General features: G+C 50.8%; 8 protein-coding genes across 8 annotated transcripts; 5 read left to right on the top strand and 3 right to left on the bottom strand.

The window, feature by feature from the left end:
• Positions 1-784: 784 nt before the first annotated feature.
• STEHIDRAFT_64308 (P-loop containing nucleoside triphosphate hydrolase protein) lies at positions 785-3068 on the bottom strand (the record flags this gene model as incomplete). The annotated part of the gene is made up of 15 exons (XM_007307774.1): positions 785-814; positions 871-1023; positions 1089-1106; positions 1160-1227; positions 1324-1442; positions 1523-1680; positions 1744-1815; positions 1883-1934; positions 1999-2067; positions 2127-2203; positions 2260-2413; positions 2482-2639; positions 2705-2745; positions 2811-2864; positions 2918-3068. 15 exons carry the CDS (start codon positions 3066-3068, stop codon positions 785-787), a joined length of 1374 nt encoding a protein of 457 aa, XP_007307836.1.
• Positions 3069-4190: 1122 nt separating this feature from the next.
• Positions 4191-6425, top strand: STEHIDRAFT_171126 (uncharacterized protein; the record flags this gene model as incomplete). Its single annotated transcript, XM_007308110.1, has 4 exons — positions 4191-4507; positions 4576-5210; positions 5272-5514; positions 5583-6425. The coding sequence occupies 4 exons, from the start codon at positions 4191-4193 to the stop codon at positions 6347-6349; spliced, it is 1962 nt and encodes a 653-aa protein (XP_007308172.1). The 3' UTR covers positions 6350-6425.
• Positions 6426-6496: 71 nt separating this feature from the next.
• On the bottom strand, positions 6497-7319 carry STEHIDRAFT_141539 (uncharacterized protein). Its single transcript, XM_007308109.1, has 3 exons — positions 6983-7319; positions 6792-6910; positions 6497-6725 (listed from the first exon to the last, which is right to left on the bottom strand). Exons 1-2 carry the CDS (start codon positions 7276-7278, stop codon positions 6802-6804), a joined length of 405 nt encoding a protein of 134 aa, XP_007308171.1. The 5' UTR covers positions 7279-7319; the 3' UTR covers positions 6497-6725; positions 6792-6801.
• Positions 7320-7825: 506 nt separating this feature from the next.
• On the top strand, positions 7826-9173 carry STEHIDRAFT_84404 (uncharacterized protein; the record flags this gene model as incomplete). The annotated part of the gene is made up of 6 exons (XM_007308108.1): positions 7826-7994; positions 8055-8449; positions 8518-8699; positions 8751-8898; positions 8955-9007; positions 9065-9173. Coding segments are annotated over exons 1-6 (1020 nt in total), but the record flags the coding sequence as incomplete, so codon positions are not given.
• A 424-nt stretch (positions 9174-9597) lies between these two features.
• Positions 9598-11850, top strand: STEHIDRAFT_84403 (alpha/beta-hydrolase). Its single transcript, XM_007308107.1, has 10 exons — positions 9598-9743; positions 9805-9903; positions 9972-10007; positions 10066-10114; positions 10175-10252; positions 10331-10539; positions 10600-10638; positions 10713-10812; positions 10868-11478; positions 11546-11850. The coding sequence occupies exons 1-10, from the start codon at positions 9623-9625 to the stop codon at positions 11815-11817; spliced, it is 1614 nt and encodes a 537-aa protein (XP_007308169.1). The 5' UTR covers positions 9598-9622; the 3' UTR covers positions 11818-11850.
• A 265-nt stretch (positions 11851-12115) lies between these two features.
• Positions 12116-13655, top strand: STEHIDRAFT_64479 (uncharacterized protein; the record flags this gene model as incomplete). Its single annotated transcript, XM_007307784.1, has 6 exons — positions 12116-12307; positions 12418-12780; positions 12835-12901; positions 12963-13014; positions 13072-13145; positions 13249-13655. 6 exons carry the CDS (start codon positions 12116-12118, stop codon positions 13653-13655), a joined length of 1155 nt encoding a protein of 384 aa, XP_007307846.1.
• A 148-nt stretch (positions 13656-13803) lies between these two features.
• Positions 13804-15289, bottom strand: STEHIDRAFT_171122 (Metallo-dependent phosphatase; the record flags this gene model as incomplete). The annotated part of the gene is made up of 8 exons (XM_007308106.1): positions 13804-13973; positions 14041-14332; positions 14383-14464; positions 14519-14575; positions 14627-14756; positions 14815-14939; positions 14999-15069; positions 15123-15289. 8 exons carry the CDS (start codon positions 15287-15289, stop codon positions 13953-13955), a joined length of 945 nt encoding a protein of 314 aa, XP_007308168.1. The 3' UTR covers positions 13804-13952.
• Positions 15290-17567: 2278 nt separating this feature from the next.
• Positions 17568-18291, top strand: STEHIDRAFT_114054 (uncharacterized protein; the record flags this gene model as incomplete). The annotated part of the gene is made up of 2 exons (XM_007308105.1): positions 17568-17742; positions 17810-18291. 2 exons carry the CDS (start codon positions 17568-17570, stop codon positions 18289-18291), a joined length of 657 nt encoding a protein of 218 aa, XP_007308167.1.
• Positions 18292-20846: the final 2555 nt, after the last annotated feature.

The following is a 20846-nucleotide window of genomic DNA, read 5'->3' as shown; positions in this document are numbered from 1 at the left end:
CGACTCTAAATCATGATGAGCAGATCGCTCCGTGTTCGTCGAGGCTGGGAAGGCTTTGTCCATCGTTCTCGAAAAGTTCGCAGGGACTCCAAATATTGTCCAGCGGAGGCGTTCCGTTGCATTCGCATCGCTGACGCCAACAGGCCTGCGGAACCAATTGGATGCATCTTCTTTTAACTTGATTTGCCTCCGGGCTCCCCTATCTCCGCCCGGGAAGAGGTAAATCACTCATTCTCGGCGAACAAGGGCACTGCAGCTCGAAGCGTGGATCAATTAAAGATCGCCAATTCTGAACGGCCTTCTCTCCTTGCCGGTAGACCTATAAAGTTTGCATCCGAACAGATGTCTCACATTGAAGTCTCGACAAAAGAACCTCAACAAAGGCGTCAATCATCATCGGCTCACCCAATGGAACGCACTGTAACGAATTAGACGTGTTCAGTAGAGCGGCCCGAGAAAGGGGGTGCGAATGTAGGTGGTGCGATTACGCAGATTCTAAACAATACAATACAATGAATAACGAGAACAACAAGCGGCGACATACAGATAAGTTCAACAATAGAACAGTCACCAAGAGCATCCGTGTGTGACACCACTCATGGAAAATGAAATCCCTGAAGCATGTTGGACGCCGCCTACCGGTGGGGTCGCAGCGGCAACGAATAGTGCTGTAAACAGTGGCTTCATGCCAACAGGTCGAGAGTGCCATGCTCGGCAAGAACTGCTGATTGCAAAGCTGGTGGGAATGACAAAACAAAAAGTCGGGCCTCAGGTTTACTGGGCCTCACAATAACCGGGTAATGACACCGAGACCCTACAGATGAGATCAGATCAAGGGTATACTGAAGATGACGAAGCAGAGATTTTTACCTTTGTCTTTCCTTCTCTGAACAGAAGCTTCATGCCTACCTTGATGAATTCAGGGCGCGAAATGAACTCAAAATGCACTGTGGCGCGGTCACCGGTTCGAAGGAGGTTTTGTGGATGGTCTATCGAGACTATGCGCACGGTTTGTCGAACAGCCTGTAGGCATCAAACACGCGTTAACAGTGCACATCGACCTACGGCATGGAGCAAGGACGACTTACGCCACAGTGAAGCATGGCCTGGAACAGTCGTCAATTTAGCAAAATCCTCTAACACTGTCATAAATGCTGACCTGATAATTAGGCTGTAACGTTGAATTGTGATACAGAACCAAGATCGTGCCTTCAAACTGCCGGTGGGCTATTTTATGACACAGAGGTTAACAAACATTTTCCGGCGGTAAAGCTGCAGAATCGCCGTCGGCGACGCCAAGATACTAGGGGTTAAGAGTCTCACCTCGTGGTGGTGTCTCAGATTTATGCGCAATGACCATCCCCTTCCTCACATCCGCTCTTTTTACACGCTTCAGAGCAAGGGAAACAGTTTGACCTGCTTCAGCTGAGGACACCTCCGCTCTTCATGCGTCAACGAAGACAGATCCGGAGCATGTTCTGGGTAAGAGCGAGAGATTTGAGATATGTGCAACCTCACATACCGCTTCCTTTGCATATCCCTTATGCTTGTTGTCAAGAAATTTCCGTTCGAGTCGGGTCCCACTAGTACTGTGTCTCCCTTCTTGATGACACCACTGTTCAAGATACCATTGACAACCGTACCGACGTACGGAACGGACCATACTTCAGTGACAGAGTACTAGCGTACGCAAACATGATCAGCCACAGCGTGAAACACGATCCGGAGATATCAACGGCATACCTCCAGTGGCTGGGAGGCATCAAACTTTTCCTCGTCCTCGCTAGCTGGTAGCAGATTGAGGAAAGTTCGGACCTAAACAATGGCGAGAGAAACCGTTCAGTAGTCCGTGGACCTACGCTCAGAGTCCAGAAAGACTCACCAAATCGAGGCCGTCCCCTGTCACATTAGATATCCGGAATATTGGACATAGGCTACATACAATGATGGTAGCGTAATGAGTCGTGCCATGGATGGTGACAATGAATATGTACTGACCGCTCCTTTGCGAACACTTGGGAGGTCTCCACAGCGGCCTCCAATGAATCAATGAACACGGGGGTTTTCCTTCCCGATGCATAAGTTCGAATGCAAGAAGACCAACCGTCAAAGTGTAGTGTACGTACTTGCATCCTGGACTCTTTACGATTTTGGTGACTTGCTTGACCGTTTCGGCGAGCTTATTCGCTGGGGTCATATCAATCTAGTATAACCTGAGATCAATCTCGAACACCCGAACACATGTGCGCAAGGACGGACCTTAGTTATACAGATGATTACGGGCACGCCCAATGCTAGCGCAATTGCTAGATGCTCTTTGGACATGCCAATGAGCCCCGCATTGCCTCCCACCATCAAGACAACACACGATGGAGAACCGGACGTTAATCCATATAGGGTCGTCTTCAAGTATCTGAGAGCAATAATGGAAGGGTCTTTTCAGTACATCGTTTGCGGTAACATGGTCCTGAGATTTATTACCGTTCATGGCCAGCAAGATCTATGAAGGTCACTATTTTTGCTGATTGAAGTGATATTTGCTCCCATCCAAGTTTCTCTCTACGAACGACGTCCAGATCTGAGGTTCCGGTAATCTTCTTGGGTAGAATAGGGGCTCCGGCAGTATCGAACCCGAGAATCTGCGTGGTCATTTCAACACATTGCATGAGAAAAGGGTAGACACTCAGAATGTGGGAAGGCTCACCTCCATCCCCACGCTAGAAGTGCGACCAGTCTCGACTTCGTCTATGAAGAACGCGTTCAAGGTCAGCATACGCATACTTTTATACAACGAGTGTGTAAGTCCAGACGTTTGTGACGAAACAAAGCAACCCTAGCCAAACCTCTCCCATCGTCTAATCCACCTGTTTGCACGAGTTCAGCCTCTGGTGCAGTTCCAGCCATAAGGGTGGCCTACCTCTTGTCAAGACACCGAGCATAGTAGACTTGCCACTGTCCACATTTCCGACCACGGCGCACCGTACTTCGGGGGTTAATGAGACATTCGGTGGGGGTAGTCGAAGAAGGACAGATGCTCGTGGATGTTGGCTCTCTCGACCATCGTACATGATGCAAAGCTATAAAGGAGCTACTTAACATCTAGACAAAATTTAATCAAGTAGGACCCACTTTGCCACCGACTTCCTCCACTGCCCGTGTTAATTGAGTGACTAGAGTGTGGACCTCTTCTGTCGTCCGCGAAATTCCAGACCATCCATCTTCAGCCTCTATGTCGTGTCCTGCAAATAGATGTTCATGCGAAGGTTGAGGGCCTATTCGTAACAGGGCTTCGCCTTTTCGGAATGTTAATAGACCCGCGACAAGATCTCGGGCTGAGTCATAGTCGCCTGGAGTCGTAGAAAGGAGAAGCCTCTATAGATATCTCGATGAGATTCCGGGACCAATGACTGAGAATTAGACAGACCTGAATCTTCTCCTCCGTCTCTGATGTATCAAGGACAACTGATCTACGGTCCTCGACAGGGGATGTGGCCTCCTCCTTCGTGTCACTCTCAACAGGCTTCTCCATCTCCTTCGCCTGAGGGGCTGTTAGCTTAGCATCAGACTTCAGCTTTCCCTTGTTCGAGACATTAACATCCTCCCCGCCCTTATTCGACGTCTTGTGCTCGGCTTCCTTCGATTTGAACACGACCTTAGACTTCTCAGTCTCCTCCCGCTCTTGGGCCACCTTCGCCCTCAGCTTCTGTATCTCCACAGAGCGAACTTTGTCAATCTCTTCCTGGAAGCTTCGTAATGTTGTCATGATGAGACAAAAGAGTTTGAGTGCCAAACGGCGACTGCCAGCGCGTCGAGTCGAGGTTGAAGGAGACGAAGATGGGATAGTTGACTGCAAGGAGGTTCATCGAGTCAGGAGACTGCTTTCTAGTCTTGAACAAGTCGAGTCAGGTTGAGTAGGCGGTGCAGCATACTCACAGATACAAATTCCTAGCAGAGCGTTGGGTTTCTGATTGGCGTATGGGGTTAGCAAGTTAGGGGATACAATACAGCATGCAATGAGTGGCGCAGTGGCACTTGACTCGTGCACGGTGACACCCGCCACGTGCTGGGAAATAATTTCCCCTCGCGGTCCTCGGTTCATCTTTCTCCCAAAACGGAAACGCGACACGCCCACGCATCCAAGGCGCGTTCTGCTCTTGCGAGTGGACATGAACGAAGGCGTAGAACAGGACATGTCCGTTCAGCAGGACCGGGTGCTGCAAATCTCTGGCAATATCCCAGGCGTGCTTGACCCAACACAAACATCTCGTTTGCTTCGTATCCCGACAGCTACCCTCTCGTTTGCTGCATTCGATCCACGCGCCGCAACCACAGATTCAGGCCTCGGCTTCCCTTCAATATCCCTCAACGAAGAACTTTATCGTCCCAAACGCGTCGTGATTGAATCACTACCCGATGGCAGGAGTTTCTGGCGATTTGTCCCACGTGCGAAATGGGAGCCCGATGTAGAGGATGAAGGAGATTGGCCTAGAATTATCGACATCTGCGGGTGCGTCTATCGGTTTCACCTTCGTTTATACTCTAGAGATAATGTTCAACAAACATTTGTACGCCTAGGGACCTGGTAGAATGCTCTCGTGATCAGTGGGATATCTATAAACTTGATCCGCAATACGAGTGTCTCGTTCGCACCCCTCCACACCTCACCGTCATCTCAAAGAAGCCGCCACAGAAGCCGCCCGTTCAGTCGGAATCTTCGCAGACTACTACCATCCCATCCAATGCCTCATCGACCACCAACCCATTACACTCCAAGCGTCGATTGTCTGCATCCCCCTCCCCGCCACCAGTTGCTGGGCCCTCCACGAGTGCTCCCCGAGAAGCCAAAAGACGTCGACAAGACGTGGCTACGTCAGAAGAAAGCGAAAGCGAAAGTGATAGTGAGTCAGAGGAAGAGGAAGAGGACGAAGTCGAAGCGATGATGGTGGACAGTTCTCAGCGCCCGCGTTCGAAGGTGAAGACTATACCTTCATCGTCAAAGCCTAGTATGTCGGCGAGGCAGAAGAGCGGCGCTGCAGCCGATGAAAGGCGTCGGGCATTGCAGCAGAAAATGTCCAAGCTTCGCGCCCAATCGGCCGCACCTGAGCCCCAGTCAAATGGGTTTGCTCGGGCTTCTGAGTATGTTAATCCTCCACCGTTCCAACCTCAGCCGGCAACATCAACCTCTCAGGCCAGTCCAACAAAACGAAAGGGTAAGTCTGTTTCATTTGGTCTACTGATGAGCATACTTAATTTCTGTTAAACCGTACAAAGGCGCGCCTTCTTCACCGCCACATGGGACTTCGCGTTCACCGGAGCCAGAAGATTATCCACGCTTCAAGCGCCAACGGACTCTCTCTCCAGACAGGCGCGGTGCTTCAGAAAAGATGAAGAGGCGGGAGCGAACTCGGGCCGACGAGATGGCCAAACGGTTCAATGCCCGTAAAGAGCACCGGAATCGCCAGTTTATGGACGAAATACTAGATGGCATACCAGAGTACGTTCCTGCGTCTGATGGTGTGTATCTTTCTTGTCCGTATACGCTCTTTGTCGTTGTTGCTAACTGAGGCACTATCATCTCTCAGGTACCTCTCACGAGCAAGGAAAGCCTCCAGAACCACCGAGTGAGGATGACTCAAAAGATAGCAAAGCGAAAGACTCTGATACGGACGAGGACGCTGCAGTACGCCCAGCAGCCATCGAGGAATCTCGTCGAAAACTCGCGGAGCTAGAGAAAGATCGTGACATCTGGGAGCGCGCCACTCGAGATCGGCAATTACGAGAACAAGAAGAGGAGGAAGCACGTCAACGGAAACGGCGTCGGGAAGATGCAGAGCGAAGGGCTGCTGTCGAGCGTGAACAAGAAGAAATTCGGCGGCGCCTGGAGAGAGAGAAACGAGAATACGCACAGACTCAGAGACGCGAGCAGGAGGAGAGAACACGGAAGCGAAACGAGAGATGGGCTCGAGGCCCATGGACACCGCAGCGCGCTCTCGAGCGATACAAGGCAGTCTGTGACACTTTCGATACCACGAAGTTCTCTTCGTCCGAGCCACTTACCTTCGATACTGTTCCATGGCCGACGTTGATCTCGCCTGTGACGCTGACGGTAGAGGATGTGGAATGGGGGACCGTGGAGAAATTCTTCGAATCGGTCAGGTCGCACATGGCTTGCAACGAGTACAAAGTGCTTGTGGAGAAGAGCCACAGGAGATTCCATCCGGATAGGTGGAGCTCTAGGCGTTTGTTGCATACCGTTGCAGATGAGACAGAGAGGAGTAGTCTGGAAGTGGCGGCAAACACTGTGGCGCAGGCCTTGACACCGCTGTGGCGCAAACTAAAGGAACAGTAGATGTATATACTTGTGTATTTTTGAGCCAATGTATGTTGAATAGGATCTAGTGCGGTCGGCACAGTATCATACCTTGTGATGGGACAGTAGGGGACAGTGTGCTCGACACAGAAACCAAATTGCACTCACAAGAAACGCTATGAGCGAGGAAATATATGAAATCATACTATTTCCGGCCGAGAACAACGCTGGCATACAGTGGGTATTAGATGTGAAATTTGAATAAATTCAATATGACAACAGAGCCCAACAAGATGGATTTAAGTCCAAGGCATCAAGGTGCAGAGTGAGAGAACGTAGGTCAGGAATGAGTGTGGAAGTATGGTGCGACGGAGATACGATAAATGAATGAACAAGGATATCAAGTACTGACAGACTAGAATAGTGAGAAACAGCGGGGATCTCAGCAAGGGGTACAGAAAGGAGAGAAGATCGGCATAACCTACTGGTCCCTACATCTTCGCCGTAGGGGCAGCCCCATGGACACGGGTCCGGCCGTCTTTCAGACGCTCGGTGATAATAGGACTAGCGGCGGGACGAAACTTGTAGTCCTTCGAATAGCTACATAGACATTCACAATATCAGTACTCTGCACAAACAACCAAATGATGGAACGCAGCGGGTCGTACTGACCGGTTGGCGTAAAGCACCTTTGGCGGTGCATTCCTCATGCTCTTGCGCATAGAGATCGCAACCCAGAAAAGAACAAAGACGAGAACAAGAAGACCAGCGCGTTTCCAGCGAGAAGGAGTGGGAGGGTTGAAGCGAGGGTCAGCGAGACGTTTCTCTTCGGCTGCTGCGAACTCGGCTTGTAGGTTGGGCTCGGTGTCTTCCTCCTCCTCCTCCAGCGGCTCCTCCTCCTTCCCTTCTGGCGATGACTCGAGTTTCTCTTTGGTACCAGGTATAGATTGAGGCTTCTGGTCAGACATGGCGATGGTATCAAGGATGTGTAAAGGTTCAGTGTTAGGGCAATGATGCGGGGTAGCGGGAAGAACGGACAAGTCAGCCACGTCATGGCCCTAAGCCTGCCCTAAACTTCAAGAAACCGCACTGTAAATTGTAGCACCAATCCTAAAGCAAACACATACCATGGTGCACTTCACTCGCCTCCTTCACGCTAGTGTGGTTTTGTATGTCGTCGTCTCTGTCGTCTATACCTCGGTCACTTTGTTCTACTGCTCTCAGACAGGTCTCGCTGCTTTAAGGCTGTCCGATCTCCTCGACCGAACTCGCGACCTCTCGTGGTCAATCCTTGACCATAGACGCACTGTTGGACACGGTCGACCTCATGCCACGAGCGACCCATATCCAGATGCTTTTGACGAGATACTGCATGTACCTTCCTTCGAGAATATGCTGCCCTCAAACTCGATGCTGCACTGGCCTGTCTCTGGGGTACCGTCTTCCTCGAATGGATATCTCCGTGATCTTAATCGAAAAGCCTTCTCTCTGGACGCAACCTCCGTCGCACTCTCCGAATCACTTTTCCTGTCGAAGGCATTCTCGAGCTCTATGCATCCTATGAAGATTATCCCATTCTTCTATAAAGGGTACCAGACCTTCGACGATGACGACGTGACCGTCACTACTTTGGTGACCACCAATCGCCTCCAGGTCCTTGAAAAACTTGCTGCCCGCTACCAAGGTGCATGTCACACCTTCCCTCCTCTGTATCTCGACCCCTGAACTCAACGACACATGATAGGCCCGCTGTCCGTGACTTTGCATTTATACCTCCATCCAAATGGCTCCCTCTCGTCCCTCAACTCGAGCATTCTATCCCTGCACTCTCTCATTCGATCATCCCCAGCTCTAGCCGCTCGTGCCGACATCCATCTTGTGGTGTCGCCTTTCCCTCGTGCTTTCAATACTTGGCGTAACATCGCACGCTTCTTAGCTCGAACTTCCTACATCCTGCTCCTGGACGTTGATTTCGCTATGTGTACAGCTTGGCGCGATCCTGTCAGGGCGATGCTGCAGTCTGGCGGTGAGATGGCCAAGAGAATGCGAGAAGGTAGAGCCGCACTAGTCCTGCCCGCTTTTGAGTATGCAAGGGCGCGTGACGGGAAGGACCAAATGTTGTTTCCTAGCGACAAGCAGGTCAGTTGGTACACCATCACAATTCTGGCAATCCTTTTAACATACCAGTATCGTCTCCGTGCGGCCAGGCTCTTCTCGAACAAGTCCATTCGCACAAGATTCTGCCTTTTCATGCTTCCTGGGCGCAGGGTCACAACAGCACCGACTACGATCGATTCTACAGAACTCAACTGGGGGAAATATACAGGGTCGCCCGGTACCAATCCGCATACGAACCCTATGTTATAGTTCGAAAGGACGCCGGTGGCTGGTAAGCTTGTTACTTCATAATATAATGACTCGATCCATTAAATAGGTGTAGGTGTGACGAACGGTTCAATGGCTATGGTGCAAACAAGGCAGCCTGCTTATTCGAGATGTATCTCTCGGGAGTGTCCTTCTACGTTCTGGGAGATCACTTCCTTATTCACCAGAGCCACCCATACGAGGAGGAGGCAAGGCGCAGCGAGGTGTTTCAATCTGTTCATCGTCGTTCACTGGCGCTTACTGACGTTTTTGATTGTAGCGCAAGTACAATCGCAAGATTTACAGTGACTTCAGGGAGGAGACTTGTTTGAGGTATCGTGCCAGGTCTTCATGCTCCTTTCCCGCGTAGTGCTCAATCTTATGGTACAGGTATATCATGCGATTCCTTGAGGAGGGAGTCTTGAATTCGACATGCGGGTATAATGTTCAAGACGAATGCATGAAGATCAAAGGCATCAGCAAATTGGTCACCCAGGTATTTACCCTTCCATGTTGTATCGGTACCATAGCCTCATCTTTACCTCTCCGTAGTTTCTGGAGCAACGCTGAATGCCGGTGTGATGGACTTGCAGAGAAGAATGAACTGAATTTCGAATGATGTGATGGTTATGTCGAGTAGGTCGCGACTGAGTATCTGTACTAGTATAGTCTTGGGCGAGCCGATAAGTTCGCACCAACATCAAAGAGCGAGCGAGACTGCCAATTGCAAGCACCCAAACATAAAATGGAGACGGATTGCCGTTCCGTTCAAGGTGAGCGTCGCTGAGTTCGAAACCAGAGCCGGACCAGAACCGCCCATGGCCGTGGCGAGTAATCCTTCCGAAGGAGGCTTGCTACTTATCATGCTCACATGTTGCTCGCCCACGATGCTTCGAACACCAAGTTTGTTCCCTCCCACATCCGTCTCTGGCTCTGGCTGAACGCAAGATGACAAGCAACGTTCATCTCGGTGCTGCGTTGCCCAACTCGACTGAGAGAATCACCGTCGAGACACGATATGGATCCGTGATAGGGGCGAGAGCTGCTAACGATGCGGCAGTTTGGCTAGGTGCAGAAGTCTTCGTGCGATCCCTTTGGTTGTGATCCGTTTCTAATCGTTCTTCTGACAGAAATCCCCTATGCTTTACCTGCGAAACGGTTCGAGGATCCAGAAGCACTTCCAGCCGACTTTCGATATGAAAACTGCGAATACGTATACGAGTCGCATTGTAAGCGGGGTCCTTCCCGACCTTGGAGCTCTCAAATTCTGAATCGTCAAATGTTCTACCGTATCCAGATGCTGCCCAACCTCATAATGACGGACAAGCAGCCAGTATGTATCGATCATCACGTCCCTCACAGTCCGTGAGTTGAGGAGGCTCCCTACACAGACACTCCTTTCCAGGACAAAGTAGGCCTTGGGAAACCTACTGAGAACCCGTGAGATTTAAATGCTCAGCATATCGTCTTGAGACCACTTACGAACACTGCTGTCGATAGCCTGTTCTTGAACATTGTTTCTCCTCCGTCCTTCCCGGCGAAGAAGGACTTTCCTGTCAAGGTGTATATTCACGGAGGGTACGCTAATTTTCCATGTTTGCCCAATAACTACTACTGATGTACGTCATGCGGTCCTGTGCAAATTGTTTCCACCAGTTTCCTTCAATTCGGCTCGCCGCACGGACTGGGCAGTCAGGCCCAATACATCTCCGCGGAACGTTCAGAGGTCTGGGTGAACATTGGCTATAGACTCTCTGTGTTCGGATTCTCCGCATGTGACAATCCTTCGATCACGGGTAACTTCGGCTTCAAAGATCAGTGGATGGCATTGGAATGGGTGAAAGCCAATATCGCGAACTTCGGTGGTGAGTGGCACTCTATGTGGCGCGGCACTTCTATCTCTGATCATGCTTACTTCTCCTCAGGCGACGCGAATGACATTCAGGTCTCAGGATTATCCGCCGGTAAGAACTTCACACACGCCGAACAAGTTCATATGATGAAGAAAAATTGGTGACCTAAAACCTCATTCGTGCAGGCGCACACTCCGTACATCAGTTACTACATCATGCATCCCGACTTCCGGCAGGTATCCAAGCACCTTTCCAGAGCGCCATCATCCAGTCGAATAGCATCGTGTAAGTTTTTCTCAACATACACCATCCTCACTAGCTTCACTGAGATGCTTTATAGCAACACCCCTAAAGCACAGTCTCAACTACGACCTCAGTACGACGCACTCTGCCATGCTCTGAAGCTTGAGCCTTCCTCCCCGTCATCCATCGTGACACTCAAGGATCCATCACAAACGCCCGCTGAGTCTATCACCAAAGCCATCGATGACGAGGTGCTTGGCCCACATGGCACTTTTCGCGGTACTCTCGATGGAGTCTTCTTACCCTTCTCCGACTCGAACGGTGATCCCACAGACCCGATGCACTGGCAGCGCTCAGGTTTGTTGGCAAAAGGACTTCTAGCGCATGGTGTCCGCTGTGTGATAGTTGGAGACCTTGCCGAGGAATGGTACCTCTACTCCATTGCTCATCCTATCCGCAAGCCGTCCGACATCAAGGACAACCTTCTCAGATACTACCCAGAGGACATCGTGACTAAGATGTCAAAGATATATAGGGTTCCCAAGGAGGATGAAAGCGAGGAAGAGTTAATGAAGCTGTTCGGAGAGATGCTGAGCGAGGGACAAGTGCATCTTCCCGTCAGATTATTGGCGAGGGATCTGAAGCAGGCTGGATTCCCAGTCTGTAGGTATGAAATTCGATGGACGCCAGAGCAGCTCCGACCGAAGGGTAAGGTTGCTCTGCTACGTCACCCGTTCTTTGAGGCTCACCTTCGCACGCTTTCTACTGTATATAGGCTATGTCACCCATGGTTCCGACCGTTCTCTGTGGGCTTTCCGTCTGCCAGTGCTTACGGCGCCCCAAGTCGATGTGGCGAGGGCGTGGTTAAGTGCGATTGACGGAGAGGTCAGGAAGATGATGAGCCAAGGATCTGAATACAATCTTGGTGATTGCGGCGGGGTCAAAACAGTCTTAGCATTGAAAGAGAATATGAGCATCGGGTGGGCGGCGGATGAGCGTTGGGAAGATATTATGAGATTAACGACCATCCTACCTGGCGAGGAGTAATAGATCATTTTTTACCCGAAGAAACAACCTGAGCCCCAAAGCAGCCTGAGATTGAACGGCCTGTAGCCATGACCTGAGCAAATAGGAAATTATTGACACTGATCTTGCACTGATCAGCTCGGACATGCCCGGACACGTGGACTCGCGATCGGGCCGGTGGCCACTTCGCCATACTTCGGACGTTGTACGTTCAACCAACTTCCACCAAGGAACTCCCAAGTAGGAATCCGAAGTACCCCCAACATTCTTTGGTTTTTTATCTCCTCCGTTTTGGATCCTTGAGAGAGCGTAGACGGACATGGATATAGAGTCCTCTATTCGCTCTTATGATCACAGCTTGAAGCAATTATACCGGGAGCATCTAGGGGCTACCACGACCCTGCAATCGACGATGATAGAAGAGGTCTTGCCAGATGTAGTCAATGAATTGTCACTCGATACACCTCAAGAAGATGGAGCGAGGGTGTGGCTCTCGGACCTCCGTAAGATAGTTAATTTCATCATCCTACCGTCGATGTGCTGACGTTGTCGTTTTAGCTACGATTTTCCGCATGCTGAAGGTATCGCTTTCTAAAGCGATCTGTATCAGGCTCAGAGCAGCTAATACTTTTTCGGTTCTTTCCGAACCAGAGGCACAGATTCGTTACCCCTTTCGCTTTGACGGCACTAAGGTCCTCTCTGTTGTGGTGTCTCACAAGGCCCTCCGGCGAAGCGCCTTCCATTCCGCACCTACTTTGCGGCCTACCCATGTCGTCAAGAGACACTGTTGGCAGACCGATACTCATTCTTCGCCTGGAATATTTGGATGGTCCCCTAGATACGCTCAAAGAATATTTTTCATGTATGACCGAAGCACTACGGGCTGCTCTCGCCGTAATCAACTCTCAACAAGCTCGATCCGAGGACCCTGTCCTCCAATACAGTCTCCTCATCGACATGAAGAATGTTGCCACGAGGAACTTTGTGCGTTGGTACTGATATCATAGCAGAAACCCACTCAACCGTATTTGAACATAGAACATTGAGCTATTGACTTGGTATTCGAGGGTACTCGTCCCATTGTTCCCGGGCATGATCGCAACAGGTAGCCGTTGTGTCTGTTGTATGTCTGCTGTGATCGCTAACAGGCCAATGTGCTATTCTAGTGTTTATGATGAACTTCTCTTGGACCCAAGCTGGCTTATGGAGTATTGCAAAGTGAGTCCCGTCGCTCACGCGTTCAGCCTGTCACCGCATTGACATCCGCATCTTTAGACGCGTCCTCCCGGAGCCTGCTTTGTCCAAAGTCTTCTTTCCTTCCGTGGAAGAACTTCATATCGCTATACCACGTTCTTCGCTCCCCCAAGGCACGCATTTAAACTCACTTTCGGCGCTCATGTCTAGGACTGAATAAGCCTAGTGTAGATTACGGTGGCTCTTTGCCTTCGCTAGACGATCTTCCCAGCGAACATCACTGGTTGAACCGAATGGGGAACCCCTCACAAGACACACCTTCTACTCAGGATCATGACGTCGACTATGCATCTTTCACGACGCCCTCTTTACCCCCTAAAGTCATTGCACCAACCCTTGACCGTCAACGGCATGAAATATCATCAAGATCGACTTCCAATCCATTCTTTGGGTATCCCGTCAGATCCTCGCCAGCACCGTCATCGTCTTCCGTCCCAAATCTCCGACACGGACGACAACGCAAGAGGGATCTCGTCCGCACGTTGACCGTTCTTCTGTGGCACCGGTGGAAAACCCACCTGACCGTTGGCTTGATTGTTTGCGTGGCAGCTTTCGCAGTTCGTCTGACAACCAGGAAGTGGCGGCTTTCGCGGATGTTCAAGTAACGTTGGCATGCCGTGGTTCTCATCTTCACCTTGCACCTATGTCCTCGGACTTGCTGCTATACCGATACTTTAGACTTGAGATGGTTTTACTGTATTTGCCGCACCTCGACCAGATAAAAGTGGTCTCAGTATTGCCCAATGTGGGTGTGCACGTATAATTACTCCGATACGAGAGCGAAGGTATCTGCGAGTGGACGACGCCACGAATAAACATCTGCGAAATATTACAAACCGTAACGTGGAAGATTCCAATACAAGGTGCATAAGGTCGTGCTAAAATCACATGGCTTCCAATCCTTACAGGAAGTACTCTGGCAACTGCAGGACGAAATGATACATGAGTTAAAAGGAAGAGAGAACGCAACCTAAAGACTAATCTACGTGCCTTCCCACCAGCATTTTGGGCGGCCTGATGTAGTGGTCCGTCTCTTTCGTTCTCCGGGGCTGCCTCGAATACATTGAAGTACATGGAGCCACCGGGCCCGACTTCCAGGATGCTCGCTTGGTTCCCACACCGATAACAGTAGTTTGGCGCGGACCATACGGTCGACAGGTGTTTGTCGAATAAAGACGCGTATCCTTCCATGCACAGTTGGTGGGCTCGAAGTATGTGAGACATGTTATTCGTTTCCAGAAACTTGTGGACAACGCCAGAGCCAAACGTGTAGCCAGCACCCCTGCAGTGATCATTCAGTAACAGACAGAACCAAGCTGAGAAAACACTGACCGTGGAGATATTGCAAAGTCCTCTTTCTCAGGATCAGGATCGGACCATACCAAGTCTGCCATTGGTCCTTCGTGTGGGATTTCTGCAACGGGAACTTGAGATACTGGATAGAAACAACAATCGTAGGGTGACACACCTCGGAATCGGTCAACGACCTTTATTTGATCAATTGAGTGTATTGACGGGGATAGGCCTACGTAGACGTGAGGGAATGCTTTGAGATGACAGGGGTGGAAGTGCTCACCGCCGTGTACACAGAAAATCTTGTCGTCGATGACTACTGACAGGGTCAGGAAGTCGAACATATCGGTGAAGTAGGTCCACACCCTCGATGTTCCATACTTCCGGACACACTCGGTATAGAAACCGTATGTCTGTCGCGAAACAAACTGTTGTGGCGTAGAATGGGAGAGCGGGAGAATAAAAACGAACCTGAGTAACAGCTCTCGATTCATGATTTCCTCTTATCAACTGAACACGATCCGGGTATCGTAGCTTAAGACACGTTAATAGGGATATAGTTTCGACGCTGAAGAGTCCGCGGTCAACATAGTCGCCTAGCAAGTTGTGTGAGTCAGTTCTCGTACTTAGACGCTCAACGATACTCCCGACGCACCAAGGAAAAGGTAATTGGTATGTGGTGCATAACCACCTATCCGGAATATCTCGACGAGATCGTAGAACTGGCTTGAGACCTGATCAGTAACATGTATCTATGGAATACGCGGACGGCTGCTTACCCATGAATATCACCAACGACTGTTACTGGCGCACTGACGTGAACGACGTTGGACTCGCGCATGAGGACCTCTTTTGTTTTCTCGCATATCTCTCGTAGAAGGGCCTCGTGTAGGAGTTGTTTGCGGAGGAGTTGCTGTATGCACGCGTCTAGATCGAAGGGAGCCATGGACGGAAACAAGTAGAGAACCAGACCAGTCTCAAGCTGACTGTGGCTCCGCCCCACGTCCACGTGGAAGTGGCGGTGGCGGTGGCAAAATGGCAATAGCCGCCGTATAGCACTCGCCGTTACCCGGGCTCCACCTCTCAACAGAACGCCCAGCTCTGATGTACGATTGTACCTGCTCTTTCCTTCTTCTCAACGCGCCGTAATCACGCCAACGGTCCCGCTTCTTTCGCATTATGTGCGCTCTACTACAACTAGTTCGATGCATTGCCCGGAGCGGACCTCCGATTTTCGCTACCACCAGGTTCAAGCTCGTCAAACAATGTTGTTTCCGTCTATTTCCGCCCAACCGCGCCTGAAAGCATGAAATCTCTCTCACTGGATTTGGCTCGGTCAGTCGTCGTATCCTAGTGTTTCACTTTCACGTCGATGGAGTCTCTCGATCGAGCGTAACGAACTCAGCCTGCCCACATATGTTGCCTCCACCTCTTGCTAGATTTTCCGTGCGCTATACTTAATCATGGCGCTGCCAGACAGTGCTATGCAGCCCATTGCATCGAATGGTGTGCCGATTTTATTGAGCTTTATCTGCCATACCTGTCTATCCTGGCTTGCCATAACGCGCTGAAAATGCTGTGCTGCACAGGCACAAGCAGTCTTGCTCAAACATCTGCTGCTCTCCGGAGCCCTCAGTCGCCCGTTCCATCTCCGAAATATCAGATTAAATTGAATCCTTGAACAACCACAGAGTTTCTTCTTTCGCTGTCTCGCGGCGTAGAGCGTTAGCCAGGCCGGTCACCTATAACTGTCTGTTTTGCGAGATTGTTACATACAAAAAGCGGATCAGATGGTGCGCTGCCTCATGGAACTGGCAGCATGAAGCGACTTTGGTCGTGCGACGTCGGACGCATTAGATTGCGTGGTTTTTCACGTCTGCTTCTGCCTTCCCTGCTTGATAAACGGTCGACCATGCATCACTGATGAGCGCTGCGCCACGTTATAGCCTACCTCGATGCACAGTCTTGACGGTGCCTACGATCGACTGATGTCGAATAGCCCTGTCCCTTGCAGATATCTTTGTGGCGAGATATACAAATGTTCAATGGGCGATTTTCTGCCCTGTTGTCCTGGGATCGTGCTTGTGTTCGGAAGTGGCCAACTACTGTACCCCAAGCCGTGCCTTCGTAGGTTCACACTCGTGTTTACCACAGGAGATTAACGTCTCCGTCAACGTGGGAGTACTCGATTCAATGCGATGTGCTTTCGATGCTCAGGGGCTCGTGGTCGTCTCATCGTCCATTTTCGCCTGTCCTCATTAAGGGAGTGTCTGCAAGGACCGCAACGCTGACCAAAAGCAATAAGGGAGTGTTACTAGATGCTGTGAGGTATCTCAACACTTGATCGTTGAACACTCTCCTTTCACATGCTTCACAAGTGGCTTCGGCGCCACGTTCACCGGGTGAGATTACACGAAAACGATCAGAGGACGGTGACAGCACGTCACAATCCTACGCATCAATTATGAGCGAGCGAACGAGAGGGAGTCTGTCTGAATTCTTCGGACATCGAATTCGAAGTTTCGCAGCGAGATACCGCCGTTTTCGATGTCAGACACCATCGGATGGTAGACAGCGGTCATCGACTGTTGCTAATGGCCGCTTGTGAGGCACCATCTGAGATATCCTAAAAAGGCACTTGCCCGACCATAGATGTCGGAGAGTACTATCTATGAGTTCCGAGGGATTGTACGACTGTGAAAGGCAAGTGGATTGGCAAATTTCCTTCTTCGGATACACATGGAGATCCCCCGTTGACAATACAGGACGTTCCAAATTCTGTCTTCCCAATCGAGGTTGGCCACGGTAGGGCGCTCTAAACACCGGTTCATTCGACCCCCCGGGCACCGATAATCGAAGGCTAACTTCCAGGCGAAGACATCCTCGCGGAGTGAACATCGTCAAGGGCGCGACGCCTCCCTTGTATCCCGAAAGGAGTTTAATATGTATTATTTTCTTCTTCGCTTCCACCGTCAGCACTCAAATGACCCGCATTGCGGGCGAAATCGTACGCCCAATCTCAGAACCTGCTCCTCGCCAGATCCCCGCCCGCTGGTGACTCATGTCGATGCCTTCAGCTCGCATAGTCCATCTATCGAGGGCAAGTTCTCGCAAATTCTCCGGCCTGCAAGAATGCTCCCGTCGAGCGGCTTCCACGGACAAGCTATAAAACATCTTCCCTTCGCGTACCCTCCTCCTCAGACCTGCCAACCCATCTTTCTATCATGTCTTACCCATACAACAACATCAACAACAACACCAGCAACAACCACACTTACTCACCCCCTGCCAATCCTCATGCTCATGGCAGTGGCTATCATCCCTCACACCCGCTATATCAGCAGCCCCAGCAGGTCGGGGGTGTTAATCCTGGCGGACGTCAATCCTCGCATTCCCATGGTGTGCCTAACCCTCGTCTGTCTTCATTCGCCTTCACTGGTCCCAATGTCGTCTAATCATCCTGTAGCTCCGGAACTAACCCATGCGGGCTTTAATCCTCAAGGCCAAGCTGGTTATGCGGGAGACTATAGCGGACAAGGAATCGCTCAGTCTCCAGTCTCGGGTTATGCGCCTTCCGGCTTACCCATCCCTGTCGCTCACCACGGCCATATCCCCCACGGCAGCATCCCTCACGGCCAGCCCATCAACTCCTTCCCGGGTGGCCATAGCGTTGCGACTCATCATGGCCATTCATACTATCATGCCCAGCCTTCGTCCCAGTACACCCTCCATCCCGTGGGACATCAGGCGCCGTCGTCTTCTTCATCGCAGCCCGCTCAGCCTACCCACAGGTGCGACATCTGCGACCAGACGTTCACCAGGGGTGGTGATCTCAAACGCCACCGCGATTCGGTCCACAGCGAGAGGCTTCACAAGTGCACCATCTGCCAGAAGACGTATACACGCACCGACTCCCTCACCAGACACATGAACGACTCTCATGCTTGAAGGATGACTTGAGAGGGAGATGCTGCGGTCACGGGGGGTCGACGAAGAAGTATGGATGAAACACGCCATGGTATACTGTTCTCTTCTGCCTCCGCTTTCGTCTTGTGCTTTTCTGCCAGTCCTCTGTACTATACATGTCATAGTCCGGCTGTCCCTGGTCTGTATACTTACTGCTTTCTTGATACGCTGATACCTTACTGTCTAGTTCTGCGCTCGTTGGTATAGTTTTCGGTGATTTCTTGGTATTCGTGTCGCCTCGCTACTTTCTTGATATGCTTTGCCCGTGTTTTCTTGAGTCACCGTTGTTTTATCTCCGCTGCTCGATTTCGTTTGCTTCTCGACAACTCGCTTAAATCTCCTCTCCTCTTCCTGTGTTAAGATATGCCCACTTACTCTCTCCTCCTACACCCTCCCCGCCCTCCCGCTCTGACTCCATTGCTCTGTCTGATCGCTGGTGCTGGTGAACTCGTTTGTTCAACCGCTGATAAATATGGACACGGACGTTGTATCGGTACGGAAACAAGTTGTGCGTTTCTGCGTACTTACCCTCGTGTTGGTGCGCTGCCGATTGTATACTACTACCTTGCTTACCTTAAATCTGCTAATTTGAGTGCTTACTTTAGCGCTCCGTTGGTGGCGCCCGTTGTGGCGTAGCGTGGGCCAAATGCCAACTTTATAGGTACGCTCCGGACTCAATATCTTAATCTCCGAGTCTTTCCGATACAAACTCGCCGATAAACTTACTCACTTACTCCCACTGAGGCACACATCAGCGTCTCTTCACCAAACAGTTCTCACAGATTGTCAAAATTTCGAATACTGCAGGACTCAACGTACACCGCTTCTCTGCCTGTGGAACAGCGCACGTACTACCGCCGGGACTATTGCACATACCACGGTCACGGTGTACTACCTCACCACCTTCCAGACCCAGACTTCCGCCACTTCCATACTATCAGCCTGATCGGACAGTCTGTCACCAAGTGTACTTTGTGTCCTGTCGCCTACTACCGTGTAGCGAGTAAGATGGCACTGCCTAAGCCATGTTCAACGGGAAACCGAGGACAAGTATCCAGCAGGTCTATAGGGATCCGGCACAAGTGGTCACAGTGGCTATGTCGCCGACGTCCGATTCAAAGTGCGTCCAGAAAAGCTGTCGTTTTAGCTCGAAGCTGCCTATGCGAGCTTCGATCCGCGTTGCATTTGTTCACCGGCTTAGCCCGTTTAGCTTCTCATTCAACCGGTGCTTCCTATTACCTCTAAATCATCGAGATCCGCCGCAACTCTTAGCTGCTGAATCTGCGACTTCCTTGCCTTTTCTTCACGCAGTTGCTTCTCGATACTCTGACGCGTTTCCATTGTTCCCTTGCGTCGTTCCAGTCGTATTAGGTACTCGCCATATCGGTCGTTCCGGCAAAAGTAATATAATTCAGCCCTGGAAGCATGCCCGCACCCCCGCGTCGTACGTGCTCACTGGAAGGCGAAGATACTGAGCGATGCAGTTGCATGTAGTCTATAATGCCACGGACCCTCGGGCTTGCCTTGGTGTTGTGGAGAGTGCCGAAGTCCTTTGACTGTCGAGCGAACGCGGATGAATGGCAGCTCGCAGTACGCGTGAACCCGCTGATTATAATGAATCCTCGCCCGTTCGCATCCCACTACGAAACTGCTGCAATTCTTCCTTCCTTCCGGGATTCACAGAGTCAAGGAGCACAAGGTCAATGTCAGAGTGTATTGATGATCCACTTTGCCGTAAATGCGATGGAACACACACTTTGGACACCAGGATGGAAGACGGACCACCGCAAGGATCGTGGACGTGATCTAATAGAAGCTGTCCCGAGGGCTCGACCAAGTGTTCCCGGGAAAGGCGGCGGCATTCCTCGTTCGCGAGGTGATTTACATACTCCAACCACAGACTTTCTGCGACGGCAATGCCTTTACCGCGGCAGGCTGGACGCGATGCGATTGAACATAAAAACATATTATCGGTTCGGTAGGTTGCTTGAGCCTCGTGTTTTGAGATAGGAATTGAATCCTAGATTCGACAATCTTGCTTTCGCTCGCTTAACCTCTGGTCATTATTACTGCCCGAGATAGCCGACCATGCAGCCGGCCTTCTCGCTCGAGACGATAGAAAGCCGCGCCATAGTTTTGTGATGAACACCGGGTCTTTTCCTCAGCCAGTACATGCACGGTCCTCTGCAGATCATTAAAGACAGTCCACAGATACGTCAGCCCTATGACATTTCCTGAAACTGCTGCAGGGTCCTGGAGTTTTGTCTGGATTCGCTCATGATCCTCCAATGACATATTCGATATCTAGACATTCCGACAAAATTTCTGGTCAGTAGGTGGTAGAACAGTTCAGTGACGCTGCTTCCATGAACAGCGTTCTTGCTACACGAGAAGGCTGGTGTCGACAACGTTCGTCAGTCAAAGCACTCGCCACGAGGTCAAGGAACGATGATCATGCAATAAGCCCGTGCAGCCCGTGACCATTGTTGTAATTGACAGTTTGGTCGAACGAGTGCAGTGCTCGAGGTGAGGATCCT

The sequence above is a fragment of the Stereum hirsutum genome (genome assembly GCF_000264905.1).
Source record: "Stereum hirsutum FP-91666 SS1 unplaced genomic scaffold STEHIscaffold_14, whole genome shotgun sequence".
NCBI classification, from domain to species: domain Eukaryota; kingdom Fungi; phylum Basidiomycota; class Agaricomycetes; order Russulales; family Stereaceae; genus Stereum; species Stereum hirsutum.
The sequence above is the reverse complement of the archived record's forward strand: the minus strand, read 5'-3'. Positions and strand labels throughout refer to the sequence as shown.

Bases quoted from the DNA above. Each gene is read 5' to 3' on its own strand.
- STEHIDRAFT_141539 (XM_007308109.1), bottom strand. From the start codon at position 7,278: ATGTCTGACCAGAAGCCTCAATCTATACCTGGTACCAAAGAGAAACTC. The intron at 6,911-6,982 runs GTCAGTACGACC...ATGTCTATGTAG, and splicing joins AAGGTGCTTTACGCCAACCG to CTATTCGAAGGACTACAAGT.
- STEHIDRAFT_84403 (XM_007308107.1), top strand. From the start codon at position 9,623: ATGACAAGCAACGTTCATCTCGGTGCTGCGTTGCCCAACTCGACTGAG. The intron at 9,904-9,971 runs GTAAGCGGGGTC...TACCGTATCCAG, and splicing joins ATACGTATACGAGTCGCATT to ATGCTGCCCAACCTCATAAT. The intron at 10,253-10,330 runs GTACGCTAATTT...TGTTTCCACCAG, and splicing joins AAGGTGTATATTCACGGAGG to TTTCCTTCAATTCGGCTCGC.